Genomic DNA, 26,787 nt, shown 5'->3' on the forward strand with positions numbered 1-26,787 from the left:
AATGTGCAGATTATACTAAACTGCTCAAGACAGTTAAGACCAAAGCAGACTGTGAAGAGCTTCAAAAAGATCTCACCAAACAAAGCGATAGGACAACAAAAAGGCAAACGAAATGTAACATTGATAAATAATGCACATTCGAAAAAATAATCTCAACTAGACGTACAATATGATGGGGACTAATTTAAATACAACTACTCAAGAGAAAGATCTTGGCGTCATTGTGGATAGTTCCCTGAAAACATCCACTCAGGGTGTGTCTAGACTACAGGTTTTTTTCGGAAAAAAGTGGCCTTTTACGAAAAAACTGTACCTGCGTCTAGACTACCACCCCGTTCTGTCAACAGTAAATCGAAAGAACGTGGCGGTTTTGTCAATGGCGGTAAACATCATTCTATGAGGAATAACGCCTTTTTCTAATGTCATCTTTCAAAAAAAGGCGCTATTGCATGAAAATAGGGCTTTTTTGAAAGAAAGTATCTAGACTCTCTTTCGAAAAAGCGAGCCGCTTTTTTGAAAAATCTTCTTGTTGTCTAGATGCTCTTTTTCAAAAGAGGCTTTTTCGAAAAAACCTGATAAACTGGTGACTTGTTACTGTTAAGATACTTTCGAAAGAGGCTTGCAGTCTAGACGTAGCCTCAGTGTGCAGTGGCAGTCAAAAAAGCAAATAGGATGTTAGGAATCATTAAAAAAGGGATAGAGAATAAGACAGAAAATATCTTCTTGCCTCTGTATAACACCATGGCACGACCACATCTCGAATACTGCGTACAGATGTGGTCACTTCATCTCGAAAAAGGCATCTTGCCATTGGAAAAGGTTCAGAAAAAGGCAACAAAACTCATGAAGTTTGGAACGGGTCCCATATGAAGAGAGATTAAAAAGACTGGGACTTTTCAACTTGGAAAAGCGGAGACTGAGGGAGGATAGGATAGAGGTTGGTTTAGGATAGGGTTGATTTAGTTGGGATTGGTCCTGCCTAGAGCAGGGGGCTGGACTTGATGACCTTCTGAGGTCTCTTCCAGCTCTATTGTTCTATGAGGTCTATACAATCATGACAGGTGTGGGAAAAGTGAATCACGAAAAGTTATTTACCTGTTCCCATAACATAAGAACTAGGGGTCACCACATGAAATGAATAGGTAGCAGGGTTAAAACAAGCAAAAGGAAGTTTTTCTTCACACAGAGCATGGTTGGCCCATGGAACTCCTCGCCAGAGGATGTGGTGAAGGCCAGGACTTTAACAGGGTTCAAGAATGAACTAGACAGATTCATGGAGGTTAGGTCCTTCAATGGCTATCAGCCAGGGGTGGTGTCCCTAGCCTCCGTCAGAGCCCGGGAATGGATGACAGCAGAGGGATTGCTCGAAGATTCCCTGTTCTGTTCCCTCCCTCTGGGCACCTGGCATTGGCTGCTGTCGGCCGACAGGACACTGGGCCAGATGGACCTCTGGCCTGACCCCGTCTGGCCGTTCCTATGTTCTCACAGAGCAATGGGCAGATTGACCCAACAACTGCTGAAAAGCCTTTTGCAACTTTCAGTTTGCGTCACCATAAAAAGAAATGACTTTTTAAATAGTCGGAGGGTGACTGGAATAAATCTTCTAACAACCAGCTGGCGAGAGATCCCCAAACTCCCGCAGAGATTTTAATTTCTGTCTCGTGAAGCTCCAGCAAAGGGAGAGGAAGCAAAGGAAAAGTCAGGGAAGAGGAATGCCTCTGTGAATAAACAGCAGTTAAGTTTCATCAGTGCGTTTTAAAGCACTGAACAAGCCTTTGAAAAGGACCAAAGAGTAGGACTGAAGCTTTAACAAAGTTGAGAGTAGCTCCATCTAAAAGCATTTCTCTCTGGCACGTTTTGGTTCCGAGGGGACCTCTTTTTACATCTTCGCGAATTGCTGCAGCTTTTGCACTTTGTAACCAATGTTCCGTATCTTCCCAACACCTCTTTTATGGGGACACATGGTCATTTTATACATTTCAGAAATCATACCTGACTTGCTGATAACAAAACTTCACAAAGTATTTTAGAGTAGAAACCACAAATTGCCGGTAAGTGAAATTGCGAAACTCTACTTTAAAATTCTTAACAAGCACCAATTCCCAGAGGTTAGGAAGTTCTAAGCTCAGGATGAAACTACAGCCCCCAGCCTGAATTCACTGCTATGTCCGAGTATTGTAGAGATCTCATATCAGTGTGGGATGTTATAGGACATATCAGATATGCTGTAATAGGTTGACAGGTGTACGTACCTGTGAAAACTACAGTAATGGGTTACTGTGCATACACTGTCGATGATTTTCAAGTGCTAACTCGGTGATTTTATTTCTGTTTTAAATACTAAGAGGTCCTCTTTTACATGATGGTCTTTTTTTGAACGCTAAAAAAATGGCCCAAATCAGGAAAAGTCCCATTCTTTTTTGCAATCTGATAAGTTACCATTTTAAAATCGCTCAAAAGAGAGGGACGGAGGGAACGGATTGCAGGCATCTTGCACATGGAGTTTCATTCTGGCATGAATGTCTTTTTAATCCGAGTTAGGAACCACTGAAAAACGCCAACAGTCTTAGCGTGAGCTGAGCTAACAAGCGCTGCTAGAATGACAGAAAAGCGTTAAAACCGAAAAAGGAAGCAGCCACATTCCTTCTTTTCAACAGGGCCTTCGACTAGCAGAGCCATACTCTACCTCGGTGCTGGGCAGGTGGGCGTCGGAATTATCCAAGCCCCTGTGAGGGGTGACAGCTTTACTGTTTACCAACCAGGGTTTGTCATAACAGCGAGAGAAGTGGTGTGGAGTCTGTGAAATGGAAAATCCAAAGGAAAGGGAGGGAGAAAGGGGGGGAAGAGGTGGAAAGTGAGTGAAAATGGAACAGAAAAGAATCCGAAATGGGAAACACAAACACAAATGCGAAAAGAAATGGACGACACAATAAAATGTACGTTGGCGCAATGTGGTGAAAGGGAGACACACAAAGGCAGCCACGTCCTCTTCGTGCCAGGCTGCTCGTGTTAACAGAGATGTCCAAGACGAGTCTGCGATTACACGGACTGACAGCAGGGGGGATTCTGTCTTGTGGTAGACAGGGAAATGGGGAATGGTCCCAAGAGTTATGGTATGAGAACATAAAAACAACCTCTTGGCCCACCCGATCACTCACCTGCCGGTGCGCCGTGCATGGCGAAAGGGGAAGAAACTGGTAGAACGAATGATTTTCAAATATTGACACTGCCTCCAATGGGTTTATCCCAGCATCAAGTATCACTTTAAACCCGGCTCTGTCAGTGACGCACACGTTAGCGTATTTTCTGAGTAACCCTCCCCAAACCCCTTCCCCCCGATTCTTCAGCTCCCTGCTCTCCTCGGACTGGGTTCTGCGTAGGTGCGAGCAGCAGGAAAGCAAAGCAAAACCCGGCCAGAGATCTCAGCCTCACCTTGGCCCCGCTGGCGGGCGTCGCTGGGGAGGACGGCACGGACGCGCAGCTGTGATTGCTCTGGCTGGCACTGGAGCTGGATCGGGTCGGGGAGGCCGCCCGGGAGGAGGGTTTTGACCGACGCCCCCGCAACCTGAAGGGCGTCATTCCCTGCGAGGCTCCTTCGGGTAAAATAAACTTCTCTCGGAGCTCCAGGTTGGTCCTGCCGCGTGCTGCAAGAGGACACAGAGCAGGTGCTGAAAAAAGGAAGTCCCCGAGGCATGGCCCCCGAGTCCTGCTTAGCCCCGGGAAGCCAGCCAGACACGGCAGCCAGCATCAGCGTGCTTCCTTGCTGGGTCTGGGAAGCGCCGGCTCTGACCGACCAGGGACGGCTGGCTCTCCGGCTGAGTGGTTGGTAAAGGCTCGGGACGGCCGAGAGAACCAGAGTTAGGCATGTCATGGGCCCATCATACCAGTCCAGTTAAAATTAGCACGGCGGCTGACGACATTCTTAGGACAGTTTGAAAATACGGAGTCGAGCTGCTCTCGAAGGTCACGTCCCTGCTCTCCCACCCAGCACACAGCGATGTAAAATCCCGTTAAGCGGTTACACCTAACGTTTAACTGATCAAGTGGGATCCCAGGCAGGGCTGCCGCTCCTGGCTTCTGCCGACCCCTTGCGGGGCTCCTGGCTCCCGCCCCAGTCCTCCGCCTATGGCGGGCTGCTCCCGGGCACCGGTTAACCATTACCCGGTAAAGGGGATGCTTACGGGGTCACTGGTGACCCTTCACATCCCTGGTGGAGTGTGACCAATTTTCCAAGCTACAACTCCTCGTATCAGAGGACAGATGGAACATCTGGATCTGAAAGTCCCAGGAAGGGAAGTGTCTCTCTGCACCTAGCGATGAGCTAACGATGCAAGTTCTACACCTTGAGAGCAGCTCAGCACAGGCTGTTATCTGAGAAACTCCCCAGACCTCCACAGAGAGAAAATTCAGTATGTCAGTAGGAGCAAGGCCATGCACGAAGCCTGACAGGACAGAGGAGCAATTCAACGAGTTAGACTCCGCAGACACGGAGGCAGCGGCAGGCAGAAGCCTTCTTCTGAGATCCCCGGGGACGGGGACAGCCCTCCCCCTAGCGCTGAAAGCACCCGCAGCAAAGCAGTCAGCGTGCAGCTGGAGAAGCAGAGTGGTGTTAGTCAATTGGAGAGCTTACAGGAAGCCAGCAGCCCCGCTTCCCAGTCATGCTGGTTTCGGCAATGAGCCGCGGGGGACAGAAGCAAAAACTATTCAGCACGAGGCAGACAGAAGCCCCAGACTGTGCTGGGATAAAGGGACGTACTGACACTGACACACACACACACACACACACACACACTCTTTCTCTGTGGGTATGTCCACACTTGCACCCTCTTTTGAGAGAGAGATGCAAACGAAGCCATTCCAAACTGCAAATGATGCCGGGATTTAAATATCCCACGTTTCATTTGCATATTCGCATTATGGTGCTATTTTGAAATAACAGACGCTGTTAAGACGGTTATTTCAGGAGAAAACCTCTCTCTCAGAATAACCAGTAAACCTCATTGTATGAGGAATACGGGTTATTTCGAGAGAAGGGTTTTCTCTTGAAATAATCGCGTCTTAACAGCGTCTGTTATTTCAAAATAGCGCCATAACGCAAATACGGAAATGAAGCGTGGGATATTTAAATCCCGGCTTCGTTTGCAATTTCGAATGTCTTCATTTGCATCCTCTACCGAAAGAGGGTGCAAGTGTAGACGTACCCTATCAAGCCTTGTTCTTGAGAATTTGTTCCCCATACAGACACTCGTCTCCTTTAGATTTCTCCTTTCCATTGCGCGACAGCTACCAGACCTACCCTGCTTCAGGTAAGGGACGGTAGTGAGTAAGGACAGTTAAATGTTTCACTCATTCACAAACAATTTCTCCTTTCCATTGCGCGCTAACCAACTCCCCTGTCTCCTTGGTGCAGAGACCTGCCTAGCAAGATACCTGCTTAGTAGAGCCGAGATTTGGTTAAAATGATCCTATTTTGGTCATTCCTTTCTTCACAAGTCAATTCTTCCAGCCTCTGACCCCCGAATTCTCCTACAAACTCCGGCTGGCTGGCTGATGTCCTTCCAACACCGACAGGCTCAGAGCCATGTGGCGTGGGAGGGGCGTTCCCCTGCATGGGGTATCGTGGCACGACGGCATCTCTCTTAGCAGATACAACGTACCGCGGACCAGAACCTCGTGAGCTCTTTTTGGCTGCCCTAGACGTATACATCACTAAGGCCAGAAGGAACCCCGGTGATTGTCAACTCCAGAGCTGTGGCCCGTCGGGGTTCTGCGTGGAGCCCACGAGACATTTTGCTCGCTGTTGCCCACGCGCGGGGTCGCCAGATTCTGCTGCTTTCCAGCCATGTTGGGTTTTTCCTACTGGTCTCGCTACAGGGACCTGCACGTAAAGCCAGGGCGGCGAAGGGAGGTGCAGGCTGATAGCACCCAGCACTGACGGCAAGAGCCGGGCACCCCCCTGCAGCCAATCCCAGCGCTGCAACAGGGCAATCGGCACCTCCTGCATATTCTAGCTAAACTAGTGCCACGAGCAAAACTGCCCCATCCCGGGAGACCGTCCTGGTGACAATAGTTCTGTGGCCACGGAAATGAAGGAGGGCCCCTCGCTGGCCCATCACTGGTCTACTCTCACCTCTGGTACAACACAGGCCATCGGACCTCCCTGTATTAATTCCTGTTTGAACGAGAGCAGGTCATTCCTAGAGACACACCCAGCCTTGACCTAAAGGTGGCTGACCTGAGAATCCGCCACTAGCCTGGGTATATTGTTCTAATGGTTAATCACCCTCATTGTTTGAAAAAAAATATCCGTGGGAACTCTAGTGGGAAATTTCACGCGCTCAGCTGGGTTTGGCTCATTCCCCTTTCTGAGGATCCCAGCGGTTGAAGGCTGGTTAGTGGCTGCTGTCCTTCACCCTGGGGTCTCTCACCCCCTGCACTGCCCTCTCCGGAAGAGAAGAGAAGGCGAAAAGGGAAGTCTCACTTAAAGCAGCAGCACTATTCTTAAAAAAAAAACAACAACAACAATATTTTTTTAGTGATATACATCTCAGCAGTTGCCCTGTGTGATGCGGTTTCCTGTTCTGCCAGGCGGACAGCCATGACTATCAAAGGTCCTGTATTTGAAAGGAACAAGCGAGAAGCACAACCGAGATCCCTTTAGCACACAAAGGGAACACTCCAGCTGACGGCACACAACGCCCAACAGAGTAATGTAACGCGCCAAGGCAAAAAGCACACTGACTCCAAAGAGGCCTGGGTTTATTAGCAGCTCACCTTCCACAGAGCTGGCCGTGCAGCTATGCAATAAATGGGAATCAGATCTGATCTTGGGGGAACATCCTTTACCCTCTGCAAAATTCTTCCCACCTTCCCAGGGGGTAGTGAAACCTCTGGCACTGGAGATTTTTAAGACGAGGTTAGACAACTGCCCGCCAGGGAGGGTTTAGATAATACTTGGCCCTGCCGTGCGGGCCGGGGAATAGCCCAGATGATCTCGAGGTACCTTCCCCTTCTAGGATTCTACTTGAGGATGGATTTAACACAACATTTTCCTTCACAAATCCATCACGTAAGGTGCTGGGAACAGGACTGGGAGACTCAGAGCACATCTTCAATTACTGGAGGACTGACACACTGGTGATCAATCCTCTGAGGTTTGATTTAGCGGGTCTAGTATAGACCCGTTAATCGAATGCTGAGGGCGTTCCCTTTGGCACCTTGCTGTCGCAAGGAGCAAGGGAAGTCGACGGGAGCATTTCTCCTGTCGACCTCTCACTGTGGGGCTGCCCCCGGAAAATCAACGCCAGAGCCGTCGACTCCAGCTACGCAGTTCACGTAGCTGGAGTTGTGCATCTTGCATCAGTTTTTCTCCGCCACTGTAGATCTGGGTTCTATTCCCAGCTCTGCCACTGACTTGCTGTGTGACCTTGGGCAAGTCACGTTCCCTCTGGGCCTCTATTTCCAACCTCTCCTTCAGCTTGTCTATTTAGATTAAGGACATGATGGTATCATTGTTGTCTTGCACAGCACCTAGCATGCTGAGGTCCTCATCTCAATAGGGACGTCTAGGCTCTACTGTAGTACAAAATATTAAAGGAAGATGTCCTGAAACGGTCTGAAGAAACCACTCAGCGCAATTCAGTTCAAGACAGGCAGCATTTGGCCTGAGTACACTGTACACCTCCATCACAGCTGCTTCAATGTCTGAACAGAATAGCTACGCATGAGCTACAAGACTCGCTTCCAGGCTGACTCTCTGCACAGCTGCATGAAAACTAAACCCAAGACAAGTCAGTGTTTTCATCACTCGCCGTAGAATCCGTTTTTGTAACTCCATCCTCAGGTACCAGCAACACAGGCTATTTTTACATCTAGAATCGTCTAAAAAGGAATAACGGGCGCTGATCGATCGCATGTGGGTGTCCAGGACTTGGCGTGGAAACTCCGATTATTTTAACTATAGAAATAAATATGTAAACTGAAGAACTGGGTTAATCTTAATCATTTCAAACAAAAGTCACATCATGCCCACATGGACTTTTTCTTTATCAAGATGCCCTGATCCTACCTCTGACCTTTTTCTACCACCAAAAATACTGATTCAGGAGAAATTCTCACAGATGCAACATTTCAAAATCCAGAGGAAAAAAACCCAATGATTCCAATTTTTCCACGGTGTATGTTACATGGTTCAGTTTTTCAGGCCTAAAAAAGGACAGATTTCCCTTGTTTCCAAATGTTTCTAATAAAAAAAACCCTGCAACAACTCTTTGGATAAACTGAAATAAAAGCTTGGAGAGCTGAAGAGAGGAAGAGAGGAAGGATGGTCCAGTGGGTAGAGCACTAGCTTTGGGCTTGGAAGAGCTGGGTTCAGTTGTCAGTTCAGCCACAAATGCTCTGACACACTTTGGTTAATTCCCTTTGTCTATATGCCTCAGTTTCCCATCTGTCATGGGGACGACTACTGCAGTACCTCACAGGTAAATATATTAAGCTTGTGAGGTGTTTAGATAACATGGCCATGGAGGCCAGGTACATGGAAAGGACAACGCGTCTACCTATGAATTAGGGATGTAACAGTGTAGTCGATTAACCGATTAATCGATAAACAAAAGCTTATAGGTTAATGCTATAGACCATATGCATTTCCTCTCCCTCCCACACTGCCAGTCAATTTTTTTTAGCAGGCAGGCAGCTTGGCTCAGTCCTGGCTCACGCTGGGTCCAGGACCTACCCCCGCTGCAGTTCTGCATTTGAAGTGTATTAGGAGCCACACGGGCAGGTAGCCCAGCTGAGTTCTGGCTCGTATCGGGTCCAGGAGCTCAGACGTCCCCTACACAGGAGCTGCTACCACCTTGCACTGCTGCCTCTTTATCAGAGGTAGCAGCGCAGGGCAACAGGCAGCTGGTTCGCGAGGGGAGCTGGTTTTTAAACTGGCTCCTCTTGTAGACCAGCTCCCGCCTGGCACCCCATGTTGCTACCTCTGATACAGAGGCAGCAGTGTGGAGCGGCAGGGAGCTCCTCCGGAGTGAGGCTGGAGCGCACTGGCTGCCAGCCCCGCCCCCGGGGACTATCACTAGTCGAGTAACCGATAAGAATTCATGAGGTTACTCAACTAATTCAATTAACCGATACTCAACATCCCTACCATGCATCTGAGTTTGAAAACCACATCTCACGTCACGTGTGTGGTTTTTTTCAGGCTCTGACCCGCCACTCACTTCCCAGAGAGTTGACTGAGTTAAAACCGGTTTTAAAATCTCTCAAGTACAGAATATTCTGGATAGAATCGACACGGACAGACGATGCAGTCCCCCCCTGTGTTGCGGCATTCACAACGGCAGCAGCGGTTCTGGGGCAGGCAGGCTGGGTTAAGAAGCAAAGCCATTCTCGACGATGGGAGAGGGGGCGTGGCCAAGAGGGGTAAAGCAAAAGTAACGCCAACCTATGGGAGACTGGCTGGCAATCGAAGAGCTGGAATCAGAGCGCTTTATTTTACTTCCAGGGTGGTGAACTAGAATAAAGAAAACACACATACAAGGAAACTGACACGGCAGGAGAAAGCAGAGACTGATCAAGAAAGTAAGGCACAACTGAAGGACGGCTCTTCTTCACCCTATGCGGCGCTGCCAGGTGGTTTTTGAGAGAGGCAGGAAAGGAAGAATTGGTAACTGGAATCTCGCAGGAAATTTTTTAGGCATACGCAGAGCTTCTGGAAACAGCACCACCGGCCTTAAAAATACAGCAAGAGTGTTTTCTTTCTGATGACTTGCTATGCTCTCCATAATCACATTCACCAGCAAGGGAGACAGTATTCCTGTCTAGAGCAGTGGTTCCCAAACTTTTCGGCATCACGCCCCCCTTCTTGATTTTTGAAAAAACCCTCACTCGCCTGCTGCCAAAAAAAAAAAAAAAAAAAAGAAGCAAAACTTGTTGGAAAAAAAAAATAAAGGAACTGAGCAGGGCAGCAAAACTTGATGGGGGGGGGGGGAGGCAGGGTCGCCTCACGCCCCCCTGGAATTTCTTTACGCAACCCAGTTTAGGAAGCCATGGTCTAGAGGCTTCTTACACCTGGTTTTACCTACGGCTGTGTGGAGCTGGAACAGGTTTTATCGTATTTCTCCAAAAGTTCGGTCGCCTACTGCACACTGCTGCACACTGCAGCAATCCAGCACACTGCATTTGTAACAGTCACATTTACAGCAGGATCCACACAGACAACTGTTGCAAAAGACACACAAGTTCACAAAGGCTGGAGCTGTGCTAAAGCTGGCACATGCCAGCAACCCAAAGGAAAACACACGCAAGCCACTTTTGACCTTCGTCAAAGAGTGCAGGCAACACATGAAAATGAGGGGTTTAAACGATGAAAACGAAATGTCCAGCTTTCTCGGGGGTTCCCCACTGCCAATGCACGTTACAGTTGTACAGGTAGAACTCCATCTAGTCCGGCACTCTTGGGACCTGACCGGTTCCAAGCGAGAGAATTTTCTGGACGACAGGAGGTCCGTATTGTCTAGCAGCTTTACCAACCCTGCCACTGCTTACTGGGCTGTTAGAGGTCAATTAGAGCTAAATCACAGCACAGAACACTGAGCGCCAGGACTTATGGCTGCAAACAAGCTTTATAGGACCATGGGAAACTTGGCCACACTCATGAAAAGAGGACATCCGGCCAACTCAAATCATTCTGGACGACGGATGTTTCTGGACGAGAGAGGTCCAACCTGTATAATACCACACAGGTGAAGATCTCAAGAACAAAATATTTTCTTGCTTTGCCACTCTGCTGAAAATAAACATTTGGAACAAATCTGTATGAAAAAAAAATGGCCATTCAAATAATTTCTAGTAAAAAGAATTTTAACTCTTTGATGCTCAAGGTTTGGCTTCGCTTGAGGACCCTTTCCAAAAGGTTCATGCTGTTTTACAGCTTATTTCCAAGGGCTCAAAAATCATACGATTTTACACAAACACAACACAGAATTCCTTTTATTTGCCTTCTAGTTTTTGAAACTTCAGGTGCACTCAGACCATTTCAAGCTTTTCTCAGGATCCAGGCGAGCTACCAACTTGTTTGTTTCTTTTGAAAGGAAAATTAAAATGCTAACATGACATGATAGAAGTTGACATGTCACATGACTCCAGAAGTTGGGGCTTTAAGCACACTACCAAATACCAAAAGTCTTGCGATCATAACACTCAGTTTTGGGGTTTCTTTAGTTCCTATATTCTTCAGATCGTCCTTTATTTACACAACCAAATGACTGAGGAGATCTGCTCCAATAAAGCTTCTTGTGCTATCTGGTGACTTTACAATTATTGTGGCGATGGAAGGCTCCGGATAATTACACAGCTACGTAACAGGAGAAAAGACAACTATTTAGAAATATTTTCTAAGAAACAGGTTCTTCGCTTACCTCTGCAAGGGTCGTTTTTCACCAAAAATTCATCCAGTGCCATCCATCCTCCACCAACTCGAACCATGACAGTGCTGCGCAAAATACGGACCAGCCGCAACTGCTGGGAATCACCGAACTGTGGAACCAACAGAGACGCGGGTCAAATAACGGGGATATTAAATGGAATCACGGCTCCTCTCCAAAGCAGACTGCATCAGGGTTAGTAATATCACCACACTAGAGAGTTTGAAATGTTACTTGTAAGCGTAAACATTTCAAAGCTCTTATTAATGTGCAGGGCTTTGTCAAACGTATAACAAAGTTACATGCTCTGCGGGAATAATTCACTTTGGAGCTAATCAATGAGAATTTCTTCATCGAGTGAAACTCAGGACAATGTTATTAACAAGGGCCTTTGCTCAAGAAAAGAGTTCAGAAATTCAAACGCTGACCAAAGAATGGCCAGGTAGCAAATTACAGTTTCTAAATGTGATCTTTTGAGGGTTTCACCCAAAGAAAGAGAATTTAAACTGCATTTTATTTCAGGCATAATAATAAACTCCACTCAGCTCTTGCAGAACACTTTCATTAGCAGATCTCAAAGCACTTTTTAAAGAGGGTAGGGTGTCATAGCATCACCACCCCCATTTTACAGTTGAAGACACTGAGGCACGGGGAGGGGCAGCAGAGCAGTGGGAGAGCCAAGGGCAGAACCCAGCCACTGGAGTCCTGCTTCCAGTGCTCTTCCCATTAGCCCACACTACCCTCTGACATGCCTGATGCAGTCCACTTTGGAGAGACACACTTGATCCATCACTGAAGGCTGGCAGAGCAAATGTGAGCAAGGCCTTATCAGCAGTGAGAAAGAAACCTCTTCACACAGCCTGAGATGTGAGCATTTTGCTAAGCCTCCACCTCCACGCCCCCAGCAAGAGTGCTACCACGAGAGTCACCCAATTATAGTGAATCTAGCATGTCCAAATCTAAGGTTTGTGTCCCAAAAATGTTGATTAGTGATTATAATATTCACCAGTAATTTAAAATCTCACCAATTTCAAACCATCATTAAACATGCCCAAAATCAAGAAAATCATACATCTCTTTCCAGATTCCCCCGCTACCTTACCTAAGCCAAGCCATTATTAAAAGTCTCCAGCCACCTCCATGCACACACTTTTCTTCAGTCACCTTCTCCTAACATTTACTGTGACACCCAGACTACAACATTCCCTGTAATTTTTTCCCATCCATGTGCAGAATAAATTTTGTTAAGTGCACCAGGACACGTGCGGATGTGCACCACCAATAGAAACACAGGCTGCCGGCTGTGAGGACTCTGCTCATCAGCTGGGCAGCACTGGAGTCTTTGCAGGGAACACTGCCGGACAGGTAGAAGACCTCTGCCTGGACTACTGTGAACTGTTCGGCTCCATGTACCACACACAGGGTATAATAAAGAGCAGCAAAAATATCGCCATGTCTTAAGAGCTTAAGCCAGGAGGGAAACCGGGTTGAACACAGTGTCTGCCTGCCATGGGGGGGGGGGGGGGGATATCCTGCCACCAAGCCCTCCCCAGCAAACGGCAACAGGAGTTTATTTAGCTGTAGAGCAGGAGGGTTACCAATTCTGCTCTCTGGGAGCCACCAGAATGGCCGATCTTTAGGGCTAAGCAGACGGGCTGGAGTGCTGAAATGGCAGGCTCTCTGGCTTTACAAACTACGGTTTGAGGTCTTGACGTTTCTAGGCTAGATTCTCGACTGCGGGGCATGCCCGGGCATGGGGCAACACCCCTCTCCTGGCACGGATGCCATGTCAATTGGCTATAGCCAGAAAAAGCCATTTATGCCTGCTGCTTGCTGGAGGACACAGGCTCTCTGGCTATGCCCCTTTGCTGGACGGGTGCTACACATGCTGGGTTATTCCTCCACACCAGCAGCTTTCAAGGACCTAAAAGGGTGTCACAAGGAGGGGGGAGAAAAATTGTTCTCCTTGGCCTCTGAGGACAGGACAGGAAGCAATGGGCTTAAATTGCAGCAAGGGAGGTTGAGGCTGGACATTAGGAAAAACTTCCCAATTGTCAGGGCGGTTAGACACGGGAATAAATTGCCGAGGGAGGTTGTGGAATCTCCATCCCTGGAGATATTGAAGAGCAGGTTGGACAGACACCAGTCAGGGGTGATATAGATGGTGCTTGGTCTTGCTGTGAGGGCAGGGGACTAGACTCGATGGCCTCTCGAGGTCCCTTCCAGTTCTAGAGTTCTATGACATGGGGAATTCTCAGCTAGCTGGAAACATGAGCTTTGTAGCCCCATCACATCAACACAGCAGAGGGTAGGTGGCGGCCTTCCATTTTAGTAACACACGTTCTAGTCCTGGCTCCAGTCTTGTCACATTAAAACGTTACTGTAATAATTTGATACCTTTTATAGTTCCCTTCAAAGGTTTGTCTACAGCCACCTATCTAGAATAACCGGGGATCTGGTTTCTCTCCTTCCCTTCACTCACGTAATTCACATTTCTTTCTTTCTTTCATGGCGCCCCATTTAGAGGCCACCTCGTCACGTTCAAAATCCTGAGTAGTTAAAATAAACAGATTCCCAAAGGAGGCTGGGTTCTTGTGAGGAAACACATCCCGCCAGTTGCATGACCAGCAGGGTTCGGGTGTTCTAGTCAGCCTTCAGTTACCAGAACACTAAACACACATCGGAACACGAGGTAGGTACATGCAATTTCTCATGAACCTTCTTCCAGTTACAAGTTGGTGAAGCCGGGGATGAAGGTTTAGTTATCGTTACCTATGAGATTAACCATGTGAATGCAGCATTCTCATTCCAGTGTGACCATGTTTTAGCCAAACCCGCCCAGATCCTGGTATACAGTCTGCTCAGGAAATGTTAGCCTGATTATATTTTTAAGGAGTGTTAGAATTCCTCCAGCAGTAGCGAGAGAATCATGAGAGAATGGTCTTTTCGGACAAGTCTACCCTGAGCACTGGGTTCCCCTGGTACCTGAAATGTTCTCTTTCCCATGAATAAAGCCATGTCCTCTAACACCCCAGGGGCATCAGAGAAAGAAGCAATTTGGAGGCTAACTCTCGCCATCTTTGTGGCTTTCTGATTTTGCAATTAAACTTTTTACTTCTTTCTTCCGAGCAGTTTTACCACACGGTGTCACATTTTCAGGGGAACAACGGTTTTCTGTATACCAAGCTCTGCCGAGCACTATAGCCAGCTGTAACACAGCATTCTTAGATCACTTCTTCCCACAGCAACAAGACAGGGATTACACACACCAAGCTATGTGGGTTAAAAAAGAATGAGACACAGCATTGCAAGGCACACTGTACCTGATTGCCGAGGAAGAACTACGGAGAGAAAGAATTGGGACGGGGAGCACGTCAGGAAGAGAGAAGAGGAAGACGGGGAGAAAAACAAGAAAACATTTTATAGGCTTTCACAGTGCAATCATCATTAACATTTTCGCAAACCACGGGGAGTTACAAATCAGGGTACGCGATGTTGTTTGACTTGCTCACTGCCCCGACTGCAGAAGCTGGAATTCAGCACTTCACAAGGGCCCGTCTACACTACTGTGTGAAAAAGCCCCCATCTGAGCAAGGGATGTGACATCGACCTAAGGGCAGTCCACAGCGGCACCACGTTGGCGGGAGACTCTATCCCAGCAACAAGGCTCCTGCCGCTTGTGGAGCAGGAGTATTTATGCCGGCGGGAGAGCGCGTGCCCCTCAGCACAGTGCGTCCTCACTGATGTAGTGCCGTCGGAGAGATGTGCCAAAATCTGAAATTCAACAGTGCCCAAGTGTTGCTCTTAACTCCTCCCTGCCCAGGCCTGCAGGAAACCGTGCTGGTGTGCTGCCAGTCCATCCCAGGGAAATAAAAACAGGAAGTACCTGAATGCAGATCCATCGCGCAAATACTTTGCTCCCCCTTTTTAGACACCAGCTACATAGGCAGAGGTGTAACGTACACACATAAAACTCGGAGGCAGTTACAGTCTGTGATATCTGTTGATACCACATCCCTGACGGTGAGCGAGCTAAACCCTCTGAGAACACTGCCACATTCATCTCCTTGTGTTATAAGGCAGATCCAAGACTTAATGCACCAGAACATGCTGACTCTCAGCTTGTTCTCGTCTCAGAAAGTCACAGGTGGAGATGATCACGGACCATTTATTAGGGATGTAAACAGGTAATTGGTTAATTGGTTACCTGGTGAGCATCAGCCTTACTGGGTTATGCTTACCGGTAACCGGTGCCCGGCCTGGCTGGAGCTGCTCCAGTTCGGCCAGGCCCACCGCTCTGCATCACAGGTATGGAGCTGCTCCAGTTCGGCCAGGCCCGGTTAACCATACAGCTGGACCAGTTAATATTTTAAATGTGATTTTATATCCCTCCCGTTTATAATCAGGTGCCCCTGTGTATCGCCTCCATTATGGCTCTCCCAATAGAGAAACCCCTCTCCTCCCCACCGTAGGTCTAATTACTAGCAAGGAATGAGCGCTCTCTGTTAATGGCCCATTGAAGCAGCCTCCCCAGAAACTCTCACCTCCAGAGACCCTCCGGCCAGCTTGGGGAATAAGGAACTAGTGTGTAAACTCTTCGCGTTATTCCCTCACTGCAGAGCCCACGCTAAGTGCCTGGTTCCAATTCCCGAATGCAAGTGATTGGTCTAATCTGCACTAAACATCTCCGAAGGGAAGAGGCTAGCACAGGTAAAAAGCCCGAGTCAATCACTGGAAGAGTGAGGTCTCTGGAGAGTACGAAAACGTCAGGCTGCTGTTATCGAAGTTAAATCGGGTCCTTCTCCCTGGCACGCTCCCACCCAGTTATGGAACTCAGAGACTTGGTGCTATTATGGCCAATGTGGATTTCTTCCTCTTACCCGATACTTATTCTCTCCAATCTGCTCCACTTGAAACCTCTTTGCACACTTGCACTGGGCCACCTGCCTTGTGACCTGTTGCAAAACGAGAGGGACAGAGATCGGGGTTGATCATTAGCAGCTCTTGTACTGGACACATGGGATGCAGGATACTGGGCGTCCAATATAACTGGTCACTTGAAAACGTTTTCCATTTGAACACTGATCGTGGATCAGTGCCTCTAGGATTCTCCGGGTGCTCATCAAGCAACCATTTTCTGGATATGTATTTAAGAAGCGGACCCATAGGGAAAAATGAAGCCCTCCAGGGTACCCACTCAAATGCTACTCTCCTTAGAAACTCCGTTACCTCATCCTCAATTTTGTCCGCATCTGTGGTCGGTCGGTAAGCGTCTTTGCTTGGATGGAGAGCAGCTACGAATTCATAGTAATCGATATAGCCATCCCCATCCTGGTCGAAGATGTCAGCCACGGCCGTCATCTCTAGCTTCGTGGTGGGGAACTCTGGAATAAAACATATACCTCCCTGTATCCTCTTCTCTCACCAGCTGTGCAAAGAGAATATCCCCCCCCCCACATTCACGTTTCCTTATCCAGAGTCTACATCACAATAGCCACACGAAAGGAAACAAGGCTACATAATTACTGGAGTTTCAAAGGATAATACAGATCCCAGGCCTCAAGCAACGCCAGCTTCTTGGCATGGTGCAACAATAGCTCACGTGTGGGGCAGGACTGCCGTGCTATTAGTTCACCGCTGACCTCCCCTGACAGAGGTGCAAGAAATGCGAATTGCATTTGTCTCCAAAGTGGTGGGAACAAAGTTTCTCGGAGACAGATTTATCAGGTTTTAAGAACATTAAAATGTCCAGACGGGGTCAGATCAAAGGTCCATCGTGCCCAGGGCCTGTCTGCTGACAGTGGCCAACGCCAGGTGCCCCAGAGGGAGTGAATAGAACAGGGAATCACACCCATCGCCCATTCCCAGCCTCTGACAGACAGAATTTTGCGGCAGCTAGAGATGTAAACATTGGTCAAACCAGTTAACCGGTTTAACAATTCAAATTGTATCATTTAACCACTATCCGAGGTCACTCCGGTGGGCTGGTGCAGGGCAGCCATGGTTGGGGTCCTGTTGGCCCACCGCCAGGGTTTGAACCAGGTCCAGTTAACCAGTAAGCCTAATGCCGACGGGTTAACCTTAGACATCTGTAGCAGAAGGATGGAATGAAACAGATCAAGACTTACTGGATGCTAAGATTCCATCAATGAACTCCTGCCGGGTGATTTTTCCATCCTGGTCCTTGTCGATCCGCCGGAAGAAGTCCATCACCCGGGATTTCTTGTGATTCATCCAGCGCATGTATTTCTTCCTCCAGATGTCAAAGTCAAAGTTTGCAAACTCCTTCAACTGAAAGGCCAATTCGAGTCAATGGGAGTCTAAGGGACAGACAGAAAACTCCCTCCTGCCCCCCAGAAGATCTTGCTGAGCTAAGAGTTCAGCGACTAAGTCAAATTTGGGGGCTGACTGCAACTTTCTGATTATCCCACACCTCTTCAATGCACCATGTGTAATTAGGCCATTCCTCTGAAACCCATAGCCACAGCGTTTCCGTAACAGAACAGGGGCCACAACGTGTCCGACAGCTGCCATACGGACAGTGTGTCACACAATCACAGACTCAGGAAAAAAGCAAAGCGTCCTCCTTATTTTTAAACATGCACGTATGCAGATAGAACACGGACGGACGCACACACACAAACACAAGTCATATCTTTTCAGACTTCTAAGAACAGGGGTCTCCCCCCCCCCCCCGACTTGCCCACTTCCTTTATTTTTGGAACTTCAAATCCTTTCCCACATTGAACATCTGCATTGTTCTACCTCACTTTTTGCCTAGGCAGCTGAGAACAGAGCTCCTGCGGCTTTTCCCAGGAAGGACAGAAGTTTCTCCTCTGAGGAGGATTGCAATGTTGCTCCATGAACATGTAATCCAGCAACATCAACCTGCCTTTCCCCCTTCATCAACTTGACTCTAAATACATCTCACCTCTGCAGACCTGGCCGCAAGACCCAAATGATGCTTCTAAATGCAGTTCCCTGGAACCGCAGTGCACACCAACAGCTAAGACCAGTTTAAATCACGGTTCAGTTAGGCGACGTCGACACTGCTCGGCTATTTTGGGATACCAGAGGTATTCCGAAATAGCTACCCTGTGTCTTAACAAGCTGCCCGTTATTTCAAAGTATTTTTCGAAATAACGGGCGTGCTATTTCAGCATCCCTGTAGCCCTCGTTCCATGAGGATTAAGGGATGTCTCGAAATAGGGCGTTATTTCAAAATCTGGCGCTGTGTAGACGAGCCAAATTTCAAAATAAGCTATTTCTCAATAGAATGAAAATAAGACATGCAATTTGCGCAGTGCATATTGCGTGTCTTATTTCTACTTTAGGGTGCTGTGTGGACACACCCTTAGTGAAGCTGAGGGTTAGGACATTTAGGACTGATTTTCAGGAGCCCTTCAGCTAAGAGTTCAGAGTGGCTCAAAGCAACACCATTTTAGTGCTTTAAAAAAAAGCTCCAGAGTTAAAAGGAACAAAGAAAAACGTTAATACGGATAAACTGAACTGACCTACAGAAAAAGCAACAAAAAACAAAAACACTCACTTCTGGGCATAGCTGCTTTGTTAAGCATAAATAAAAACAAAATTATATTAGAGGTTTTAAAAAAATATATATATACATAGTAGCACGGTATTTTTTAGACTATTAGCAGTACTCCCAGCTGGGTCTGACTTTGATTAGCAACAGAAGTACAGGTTGAACCTCTCTAATCCGGCTCCCTGGGGACCTGACCGGTGCCGAACCAGAGAGTTTGCTGGATCTTGGGAGGTCAATATTGTCTAGCAGCATTACCAACACTTCCACCGCCCACTGGAAGTCATTGAGGAGGTAAATTCGAGCTAAATATCAGCATTGAACACAGAGCCAGGGCTGGGGGCTGTAAACAAACTTTCTAGGACTACGGGAAACTTGGCCACACCCGTGATAAGTGGACACCCGGCTAACTCACATCATGCCGGACCACGGAGGTTGCCGGACCAGAGAGGTTCAACCTAGAGTGACTTTAATAGAACAAGCAGTCAGGTTAACCTGCAGTTACTGTGGAATGTGGCTTTCAGCCGCACTACTGTAGTGGAGGACCATGGCAGTCACAACCCATGACATGCACAACACAGTCTGAGAGGCGGGCGCTAACGTAAGGCTTTGCCCTTCTCTCGAGAGTCCAGCAAACGCTTTCTCACGGTAAACTACCCCTCGCGTAACAGCACAGCGGGGTCATTACCTCCTCCAGCCTATCAAGCGTGTCATTGAGTTTCCGCTGGCGTTCCAGTGCCCGCAGCCACACCTGCTGCCAGCGGGCCGAGAGCTGGTTAATTCGGGGGTTCTTGGCTTCCGACTGGGAGAAAACCGGCATGGCAGGAAGGGCTGTCTGACTCAAAGATTTCCCTAGGGAAAGAGAAACATGCTGCATGAGGTGGAGGCTTGGAGGAGCCCAGAAAAGGAAAAGACAACAGCTGTGTTTGTTTCAACAGAACCTCTCTCCCGGAAGGAGTACGTGGGCAAAAGAAAAGGGGAGGTTAAGAAATGCTGAGCACCACAGAACTGGGGCTATTGCAGTTCTACAGACATTCCTCTGCCATCCCACGCCCAGCAACTCCCGCGCCCCGCTTCCCTTTGGTGTCGTCTTCCTGAGCTAGGCCTCCCAGGGCTCTCCGCTGCAAGAACCAGACATGAGGAAATCTTCGTGCTAGGGCAACGAGGGTCAGAACTGGACCAGTTAAAGACAGAGAAGAAAAGCTCTTCGCATACGGCAGCCGCTGCTGCAAACGCGGCCTCATTTCCCCTCCGCATCCCCTGGCAATCCCCAGCCAGTTCCAAGTGGCCGGCAAAGCAGGTTGTCTTGCTCATGGAGAATGAGAGCCAAGCAAAGGCGATTCCTGTGTGTTTCCCGCCCCACCTCAGAATTCATTCCTGTAGAGCAGGGGTTCCCCCCTTTTTTGCTCCCCGTACCCCATTGGTTTTAGTAAACCTTCCCGTACCCCCTATTCAATATGAAAGGAAATAAATTCTAGACTCTAGAAACCACAACTTTTTTCACTCACACGACTACTTTTGGAAAGTTTCAATTAGGACAATCTAGTTATTTACCAAATATTCCCCGTACCCCCTTGACAAGCTTTGCGTACCCCCTGGGGGTACGCGTACCCAGGGTGGGAACCCCTGCTGTAGAGGATGCACATAGCCGTAAGCTGCAAACATACTGTTGGAGCGGGATTTCTCCATGAACGTTCCATGAGCTGGTTCGGTGGCTTTCCTCTTGTACGTCTTAGTGACCCAGTCCACGTCGGGCTGTTTCCGTGTCATCTCCTCCATAAAAGACTGTTAAAGGCAAAAGGGAGAAGAGAAGAGAGCGGTCACATTGATCAGCTCAGCGTTAGGTTGCTGTCGCTCAGGATTCCTGCGGAGAAAGTCCAAGTCCGGAGCAGACGCGCGAGCACAGACTGAATAGCAGCGGAGTGGCTTTGTGGGAAAGCTTATTCCATCGCTGCGGGTTTGATCTCCAGTCCTGATATTTTGCCCCCTGTGCTGAGTGGAATTCAGTTCCTAGCATTAAATGTGATGGACAGGGCCGATACACAGAACACGCAGCTGCGTAGGGCATCTGAAAATCCGTGCACCGCTGGGTCTTAATGTCCACCTACCGGCCTCCCCCTAGCCCAGGTCTGTGGCTCTGATTCCTCACAGTTGATCTAGTTAACTTAGGGCACATCCACACTGCAGGACTAACGTCACATTAAGCCACGCAACTTCAGCTACATCAATCACGCAGCTTAAGGTGAAATAGCTGGATTCGGCTTTTGGTATTGTCTCCACAGTAGGAAGTCAAAGGAAGAGCACTCTCCCTTCGCCTTCCCTTACTCCTCGTGAAATGCGGGTTACAGGAGTCGGCGTAAGCCGTCCTCCAGCTCGACATTATTTCGAAATACAGTAAAGGCTTGTAGTGTGGACGTGCACTGTGTTATTTCAGAATACTGTCAGTTATTCTGAACTAACGCTGCTGTGTAGACATACCCTTAAAAGGGAAAAGCAGATCTAACAGCAGAACACTGAACCTGTGAAAAAAGGCATTCAGCAGGTACACACGACCAGTTCCTGTATTTACTGTGTTAGTGTACAGGACCTACATTTAAAATTTACCATTCACGTGCTGAAAATTATAAAATAACATCTCTGAGAAATCTCCCAGCTGCTGCACTGCTGCTGTCAGGCATAGGGGCAGCAGTTTAATAGTACTGCATAGGGCCCGGTAAATCTTACAGACAGCCCTGGGGACAGGTCTGGCTGTGATAAGATCATGAAGTAATCCAACCTCTTTCCAAGAAAGGTGGCTGTTACAAAAGACCAGACTCCCTGCCCCAGGAGCCGGGCAGAGAGGAAGTCAGTAGGTATCAGCTGGGGCATTACCTGGTGTTCTGAGATGAGGGCTTTGACCTGATCGATGTATTGTGGCATTGGTTCTTGATCCCGCTGGATCAGCGTGGTCTCGGCCCACTGGATCCACGATAAGAGTTCCTCCAAGAGCTCAGCGTTAGCCACCAGCTCTGAAAGCGCCGTCTCGAGCCGTTGCTGGTGCTGCTTTGCCCAGGTCAGAACCTGACGGAAACACCAACAAGAGCTGCCGTCAGCATGAGAAATAGAGGCACTTATTCTGGGATGCTCCCCTGGGGAGAAAAGGAAACCAACAGCCAGAAGGAAAACAAGGCAGCCACCACTCCTACTGGCTCACTGGCTGACGCATGATTCTCTGCGAGAACTGATCCAAGCGGACAGGACCAGGGCATCTAGAACTCAGGAGAGGAATCCAGTTTAGCTCATACATGCCCTGCTGCTTCCTAGGTCCCGAGGCCAGGAAGTTCCACTGCGATCATCTTGTCCGCCCAACTAACGCAGGTCGAAGAACTTCCCCACAAAGAAACGGCCAAAAGAAGAGCCTGATTGTGGAAGAGTCTGATTGGCCCCCGCACGTTGGGGACGAGAAAGAGCCTTCCCTCTACCCAAGGAGACAGGGTCCCCTAGGACTCACCTCCTCAAACCTGGCTCGGATGATGGTGATCCAGTGTTTGATCGTGGTGATGCAGTCCGGGTGACACTCAGCCAGGATAACTTCTCCCATCCCCACTGCCGCATTCACATCCGCTCGCTTTTCCTCCACTTTCTTCATGAACTCCTAGACGGCAGGATGCCGGCGAAACAACGACGGTCACGCCCACAGAGACAACCCAGGCTTCTGAACCCTGCCCTTGGCATCCCCCATTTCTACTCAAAAACAAAGGGACTTGGGCGTTTGGGACTGAAGTTATTTTCAGTCCAGGTTTATAGAGCACATGGAATGTTCCCTACCTGCCAGTGCCTCTCATCACAACTCCAGTCCAACTCAAGCTACAGCTATTTAACAAACATCGAAAGTTGGAAAAACTCGGACCAAGTGCCCCACTGCTGCCACCTAATGGTGAGAAGTTAGTTCCTGCCCTTGTTCCGGGCACACATCTTTTCATAGAATCATAGGACACTAGAACTGGAGGGGACCTCGAGGTCCTGTCCTCTGCCCTCACAGCAGGACCAAGCACTGTCTAGATCCTCCCTGACAGGCATCTGTCCAACCTGCTCTTAAATATCTCCAGTGAGGGAGATTACAGCCTCCCTGGGCAATTTATTTCAGTGCTTAACCATCCTGACAGTTAGGAAGTTTTTCCTAATGTCCAACCTCAACCTCCCTTGCTGCAATTTAAGCCCTTTGCTTCTTGTCCTATCCTCAGAGGCCAAGGAGAACAATTTTTCACTCTCCTCCTTGTAACCCCCTTTTAGATACTTGAAAACCGCTCTCATGTCCCTCCTCAATCTTCTCTTTTCCGAGCTAAACAAGCCCAATTCCTTCAGCCTTGCCTCATGTTTTCCAGACCTTTCACTGTTTCTCAAGAAGGCCTGCTCTGGAGAGGTCTACACTGCAGTTTAAGTCTAGGGTTTGAACTCAGAGTGAAGCCTACACCCATTCTGACTACACACAAACAGCCTGACCCGGAGCGTGGACCCAGGACCCAGCAGGAGCGGAAAGGCCAAGCCTGAGTCAAGCTGGGACCCGCCGGTTCAAACCCTATTGCTATGCAACAAGGGTGCAGCCCTGTTGGTCTCATGCCGTGGGAGTGTGCTAGGGTATGTCTACCCTATCCCCCTAGTTTGAACTAGGAAGGCTAATGTAAGCATTAGCCAGGAGAAGTAACAGGTAATTCGAATTACCGTTTAACTGCCACGTGAAGCTGCGGGCAGTTAGTCCGGACTAGTGGCATTTAAAAATGGCGGCCGGACGGGAACATGCAAATAAAGCTCGGGATATTTAAATCCTGGGCTTCATTTGCAAGTTCGAATGCCTACATTAGCCTCCCTAGTTCGAACTAGGGGACTAGTGTAGACATACCCCTAGATGTAGCCCACAATCCCATGGGCCGACTTTCTTTGTCTTCCGGAGAGTCAAGTTTTCCCACAAGGAACTAGAGGAGCCACGGGTTGGGAGGATGCTAGGAAGTCTGGATGATGGGGGGTTGGACTCAGGCTCACGGAACGTCCCGGAAAGGGACTCAGGTTCAACAACGCCTAACCTGGGATTACCAGACACACAAGCTCAAACCCTAGGTGAACAAAAGCAGGTCTGAGCACAGTCCTACTGGCCCTATTTCGGAGGCAACTCTGAGCCTCACAACCCTGCGCACAGTATTTCGAAATTCTGCACGTTTCAGTGGTTAATAAATAAACCTGGCTCCAGCCTGGCCGTGGAGAGCACAGGCCGCTGGCTGCACGGAGGTGGGAGATCACCCTGAAGTCCCCACCCCTGCAGTCAGGGACTCGGCAGTGAGGGCCGGGCCTGCCAGGCAGTGACAGGTGCAGCAGGTGTCAGCCTAACAGGATCCAGGCGAGGGACTTTGGGGGGCGAGAGGGTTCTCGGTGGGGCAGTCTGGGTGCGCGGGGAGCTCTTTGGGGGGTTCCGGGTGCAGGGGCAATGGGACTCTGCAGGGGATCCAGGCGAAGGTAGCTGGCGGCTCAGCGTGGGGGGTGCAGCCAGTCGGGGGATCAGTGGGGTGGCAGCGGCTGGGGGGCTGGTCAGAGGGGTTCAAGGGTAGGGGAGCTGGGTGTGTCAGTGGGAGGGGCTGATGGAGGGGATGCTGCATTCTGGGCTCCCGCTCCTCCCTGCGACCCCCCCGTCTCCTCCCCTCCTTCCCACAAACCCCTCCCCCCAGCCCTATTCCACCCCCGTCCTTCCCCACTGCCTGCTCCTCCACCCCCTCATGTGCCCTTCCCTCATTTCCCCACCCCCTCGCCCCACTCACTACTGCACAGAAAGCCGGAAGCCTCCCAGGCAGCGCACAGAAAGGGAACCCAACTGGCACTAGGACCCAGGTGGCTGCGTCCAGCTGAAGAATTCTGGAGCCCTAACCCAGCCTCCTTCAGCTGGGCAGCTCTGTGCTTGCAGAAATGGGGGCGGGGGGAGATAGGGCAGCAGTGGCACCTAATCCCATATGCCCCCCCCCATACCTCACCTCTGTTTGGGGGGGCAATCCACTCCCAGAAAGGTCCCCGTGGGGCTTGGGAATTCTGCAGGAGGTGGGGGAGGAGCATTTTGCAGGCTCGCAGAATTGCCCCAGGAGTAACCCTGGCCCTCCCGCTGCATCCCCGCGGGCTCCCGTCCCCGAGCGACTGGTCACCTTGTGTACGTCGATGAGCGACTGCAGCGCTTCCGCGTCGTCCGGCAGGGCGCCCCGAAAGCGGAGGGTCTGTTCCGCCTCCGAGAGCCACTCCAGCAGCATGTGCACGGCGGCCCGGAATTCCTCTGCCTGCAGCCACACCGAGACAAGAGTGACACCTCCCGTCAGGCGGGAATCCCTGCCCACCCTTCTGGAAGCCAGGCCCCTGGTAGGATCAGGGGAAATAAAAGAACTGCCTTTGCTCTGTTTGTACGGCGCCTAGCGCAGCGAGATCCTGCTGCGCGCCAGGGGCTTGCAAGCGCTGCAGTGACACACAAAAATAAAATTGGAGGTGCCCACGGAGTCTGTTCCCCTCCCTTTCCATTCGCTGCATTGAAAAAGTGAACTAACTTCTCTCTCAAAAACTATTTGTGCCCTCAGCTCATTTTGTTTCCTTTGGTAGTTTATTCTGTATATTGAACACTCTGTCAAAATACCACCTCGGCCCCTTTTTATCCTTCCCAGGTTTAAATGTATCTTTTTCTATTGTTCATATAGCGCTGAGCAATTTCTAATTCCCTTCAGATTTGCCCACACTGCGTGTCAAGGCCCAGTTAATCTGTGGAACTCCTTGCCAGAAGGTGTTGTGAAGACTTGGACTTTAATAGGTTCAAAAAAGAGCTAGATACATTCATTTGCCAGGATGGGCAAGGGAGGGTGCTCCTGTTTGTCAGAATCCGGGAATGGGCGACAGAGGAGGGATCACTTGATAATTCCCTGTTCTGTTCACTCCCTCTGGGGCACCTGGCATTGGCCGTTGTGGGCAGACAGGACACTGGGCTAGACGTTTGTCTGGCTCAGTCTGGCTGCTCTTATGATCTAATACAGCCCTCTGCTTTTCCAGTCAAAGGTTTTATTCTTCCACACTTTTTTGTTTTGTTTTGAATAACCGAGACCATCTCAGCAGCTATCCCCTGCTGGTGGTCAGCTGCTGGGCCACTCCAGTTGCAAAACAGATCAAAACACTGGAGCGTGAGACTTCTGATGACCCAGACTCTCGCAGTGCGGTGATCCCATGACACTGACTCTAGTCCCTTACGACAGTCCCTGTGTGGTCGGGATGAATTATCCCACTGGCACGGAGACAGAGAGATTAAATGATCTGCCCCAGGTCACACACTGTGGCAGAACCGGGAATTGTACCTAGATGGTTTGAGTCTTTGTCCAGGAGCGACCCCACGGCGCGGCAGAGATCGTACCCCATAACGCTCCCCCCCACTGCCCCGCTGGAAGCTGGCGAATGCTCGGACAGGCCTCCAGAACCCACGTCTGGTTCATTCAGGTCTTGTCAAGATTCACCCTCCAACTCGCGCAGGCTCAGAGCCGCGTCCGAGTCCCTGGAGCGGAACGTGAACCCGGAAGCCTCTTTCGCCTCACCTGCTTCAGGGCCTGCTCCAGCCGGGTCTGTTTGGACACGGAGAGCTTGCACACCGTGTCCCAGCGATTGCTCAGCTCCTGGAGCTGCACCTTCACCCAGGTCGTGTCGTCCCGGCTGTTCTCGATGAGCTCCCGGCCCGAGCGCTTGAGCACCTGCACCGTGCCCGTGCGCTTCCCCAGCTCCTTCTGGAAAACCTGCCCAGGGAGCAGAGCCAGGTCAGCCACGGCGCTTCACGCGGAGCAT

General features: G+C 49.5%; 1 protein-coding gene across 25 annotated transcripts in view; it reads right to left on the minus strand.

The window, feature by feature from the left end:
- The window catches only part of MACF1 (microtubule actin crosslinking factor 1), a 301,070-nt gene that overhangs the window by 4,973 nt on the left and 269,310 nt on the right, over positions 1-26,787 (minus strand). For 13 of the 25 annotated variants that reach the window (XM_075908723.1, XM_075908715.1, XM_075908714.1 and 10 more), the window contains 14 exons: positions 26,544-26,738; positions 25,128-25,256; positions 22,457-22,600; positions 21,838-22,026; positions 20,634-20,751; positions 19,655-19,818; positions 17,555-17,717; positions 16,656-16,810; positions 16,307-16,381; positions 14,750-14,767; positions 11,421-11,538; positions 9,446-9,514; positions 3,433-3,644; positions 2,687-2,797 (listed from right to left, as the gene is read on the minus strand). In XM_075908723.1, the coding sequence (XP_075764838.1) occupies positions 2,687-2,797; positions 3,433-3,644; positions 9,446-9,514; positions 11,421-11,538; positions 14,750-14,767; positions 16,307-16,381; positions 16,656-16,810; positions 17,555-17,717; positions 19,655-19,818; positions 20,634-20,751; positions 21,838-22,026; positions 22,457-22,600; positions 25,128-25,256; positions 26,544-26,738 (1,860 nt within the window). The remainder of the gene's footprint in view (positions 1-2,686; positions 2,798-3,432; positions 3,645-9,445; positions 9,515-11,420; positions 11,539-14,749; positions 14,768-16,306; positions 16,382-16,655; positions 16,811-17,554; positions 17,718-19,654; positions 19,819-20,633; positions 20,752-21,837; positions 22,027-22,456; positions 22,601-25,127; positions 25,257-26,543; positions 26,739-26,787) is intronic. The other 12 variants (XM_075908729.1, XM_075908727.1, XM_075908725.1 and 9 more) reach the window with 6 other exon arrangements.

Source organism: Pelodiscus sinensis, chromosome 25 (assembly GCF_049634645.1).
Source record: "Pelodiscus sinensis isolate JC-2024 chromosome 25, ASM4963464v1, whole genome shotgun sequence".
Classification (NCBI taxonomy): Eukaryota; Metazoa; Chordata; order Testudines; family Trionychidae; genus Pelodiscus; species Pelodiscus sinensis.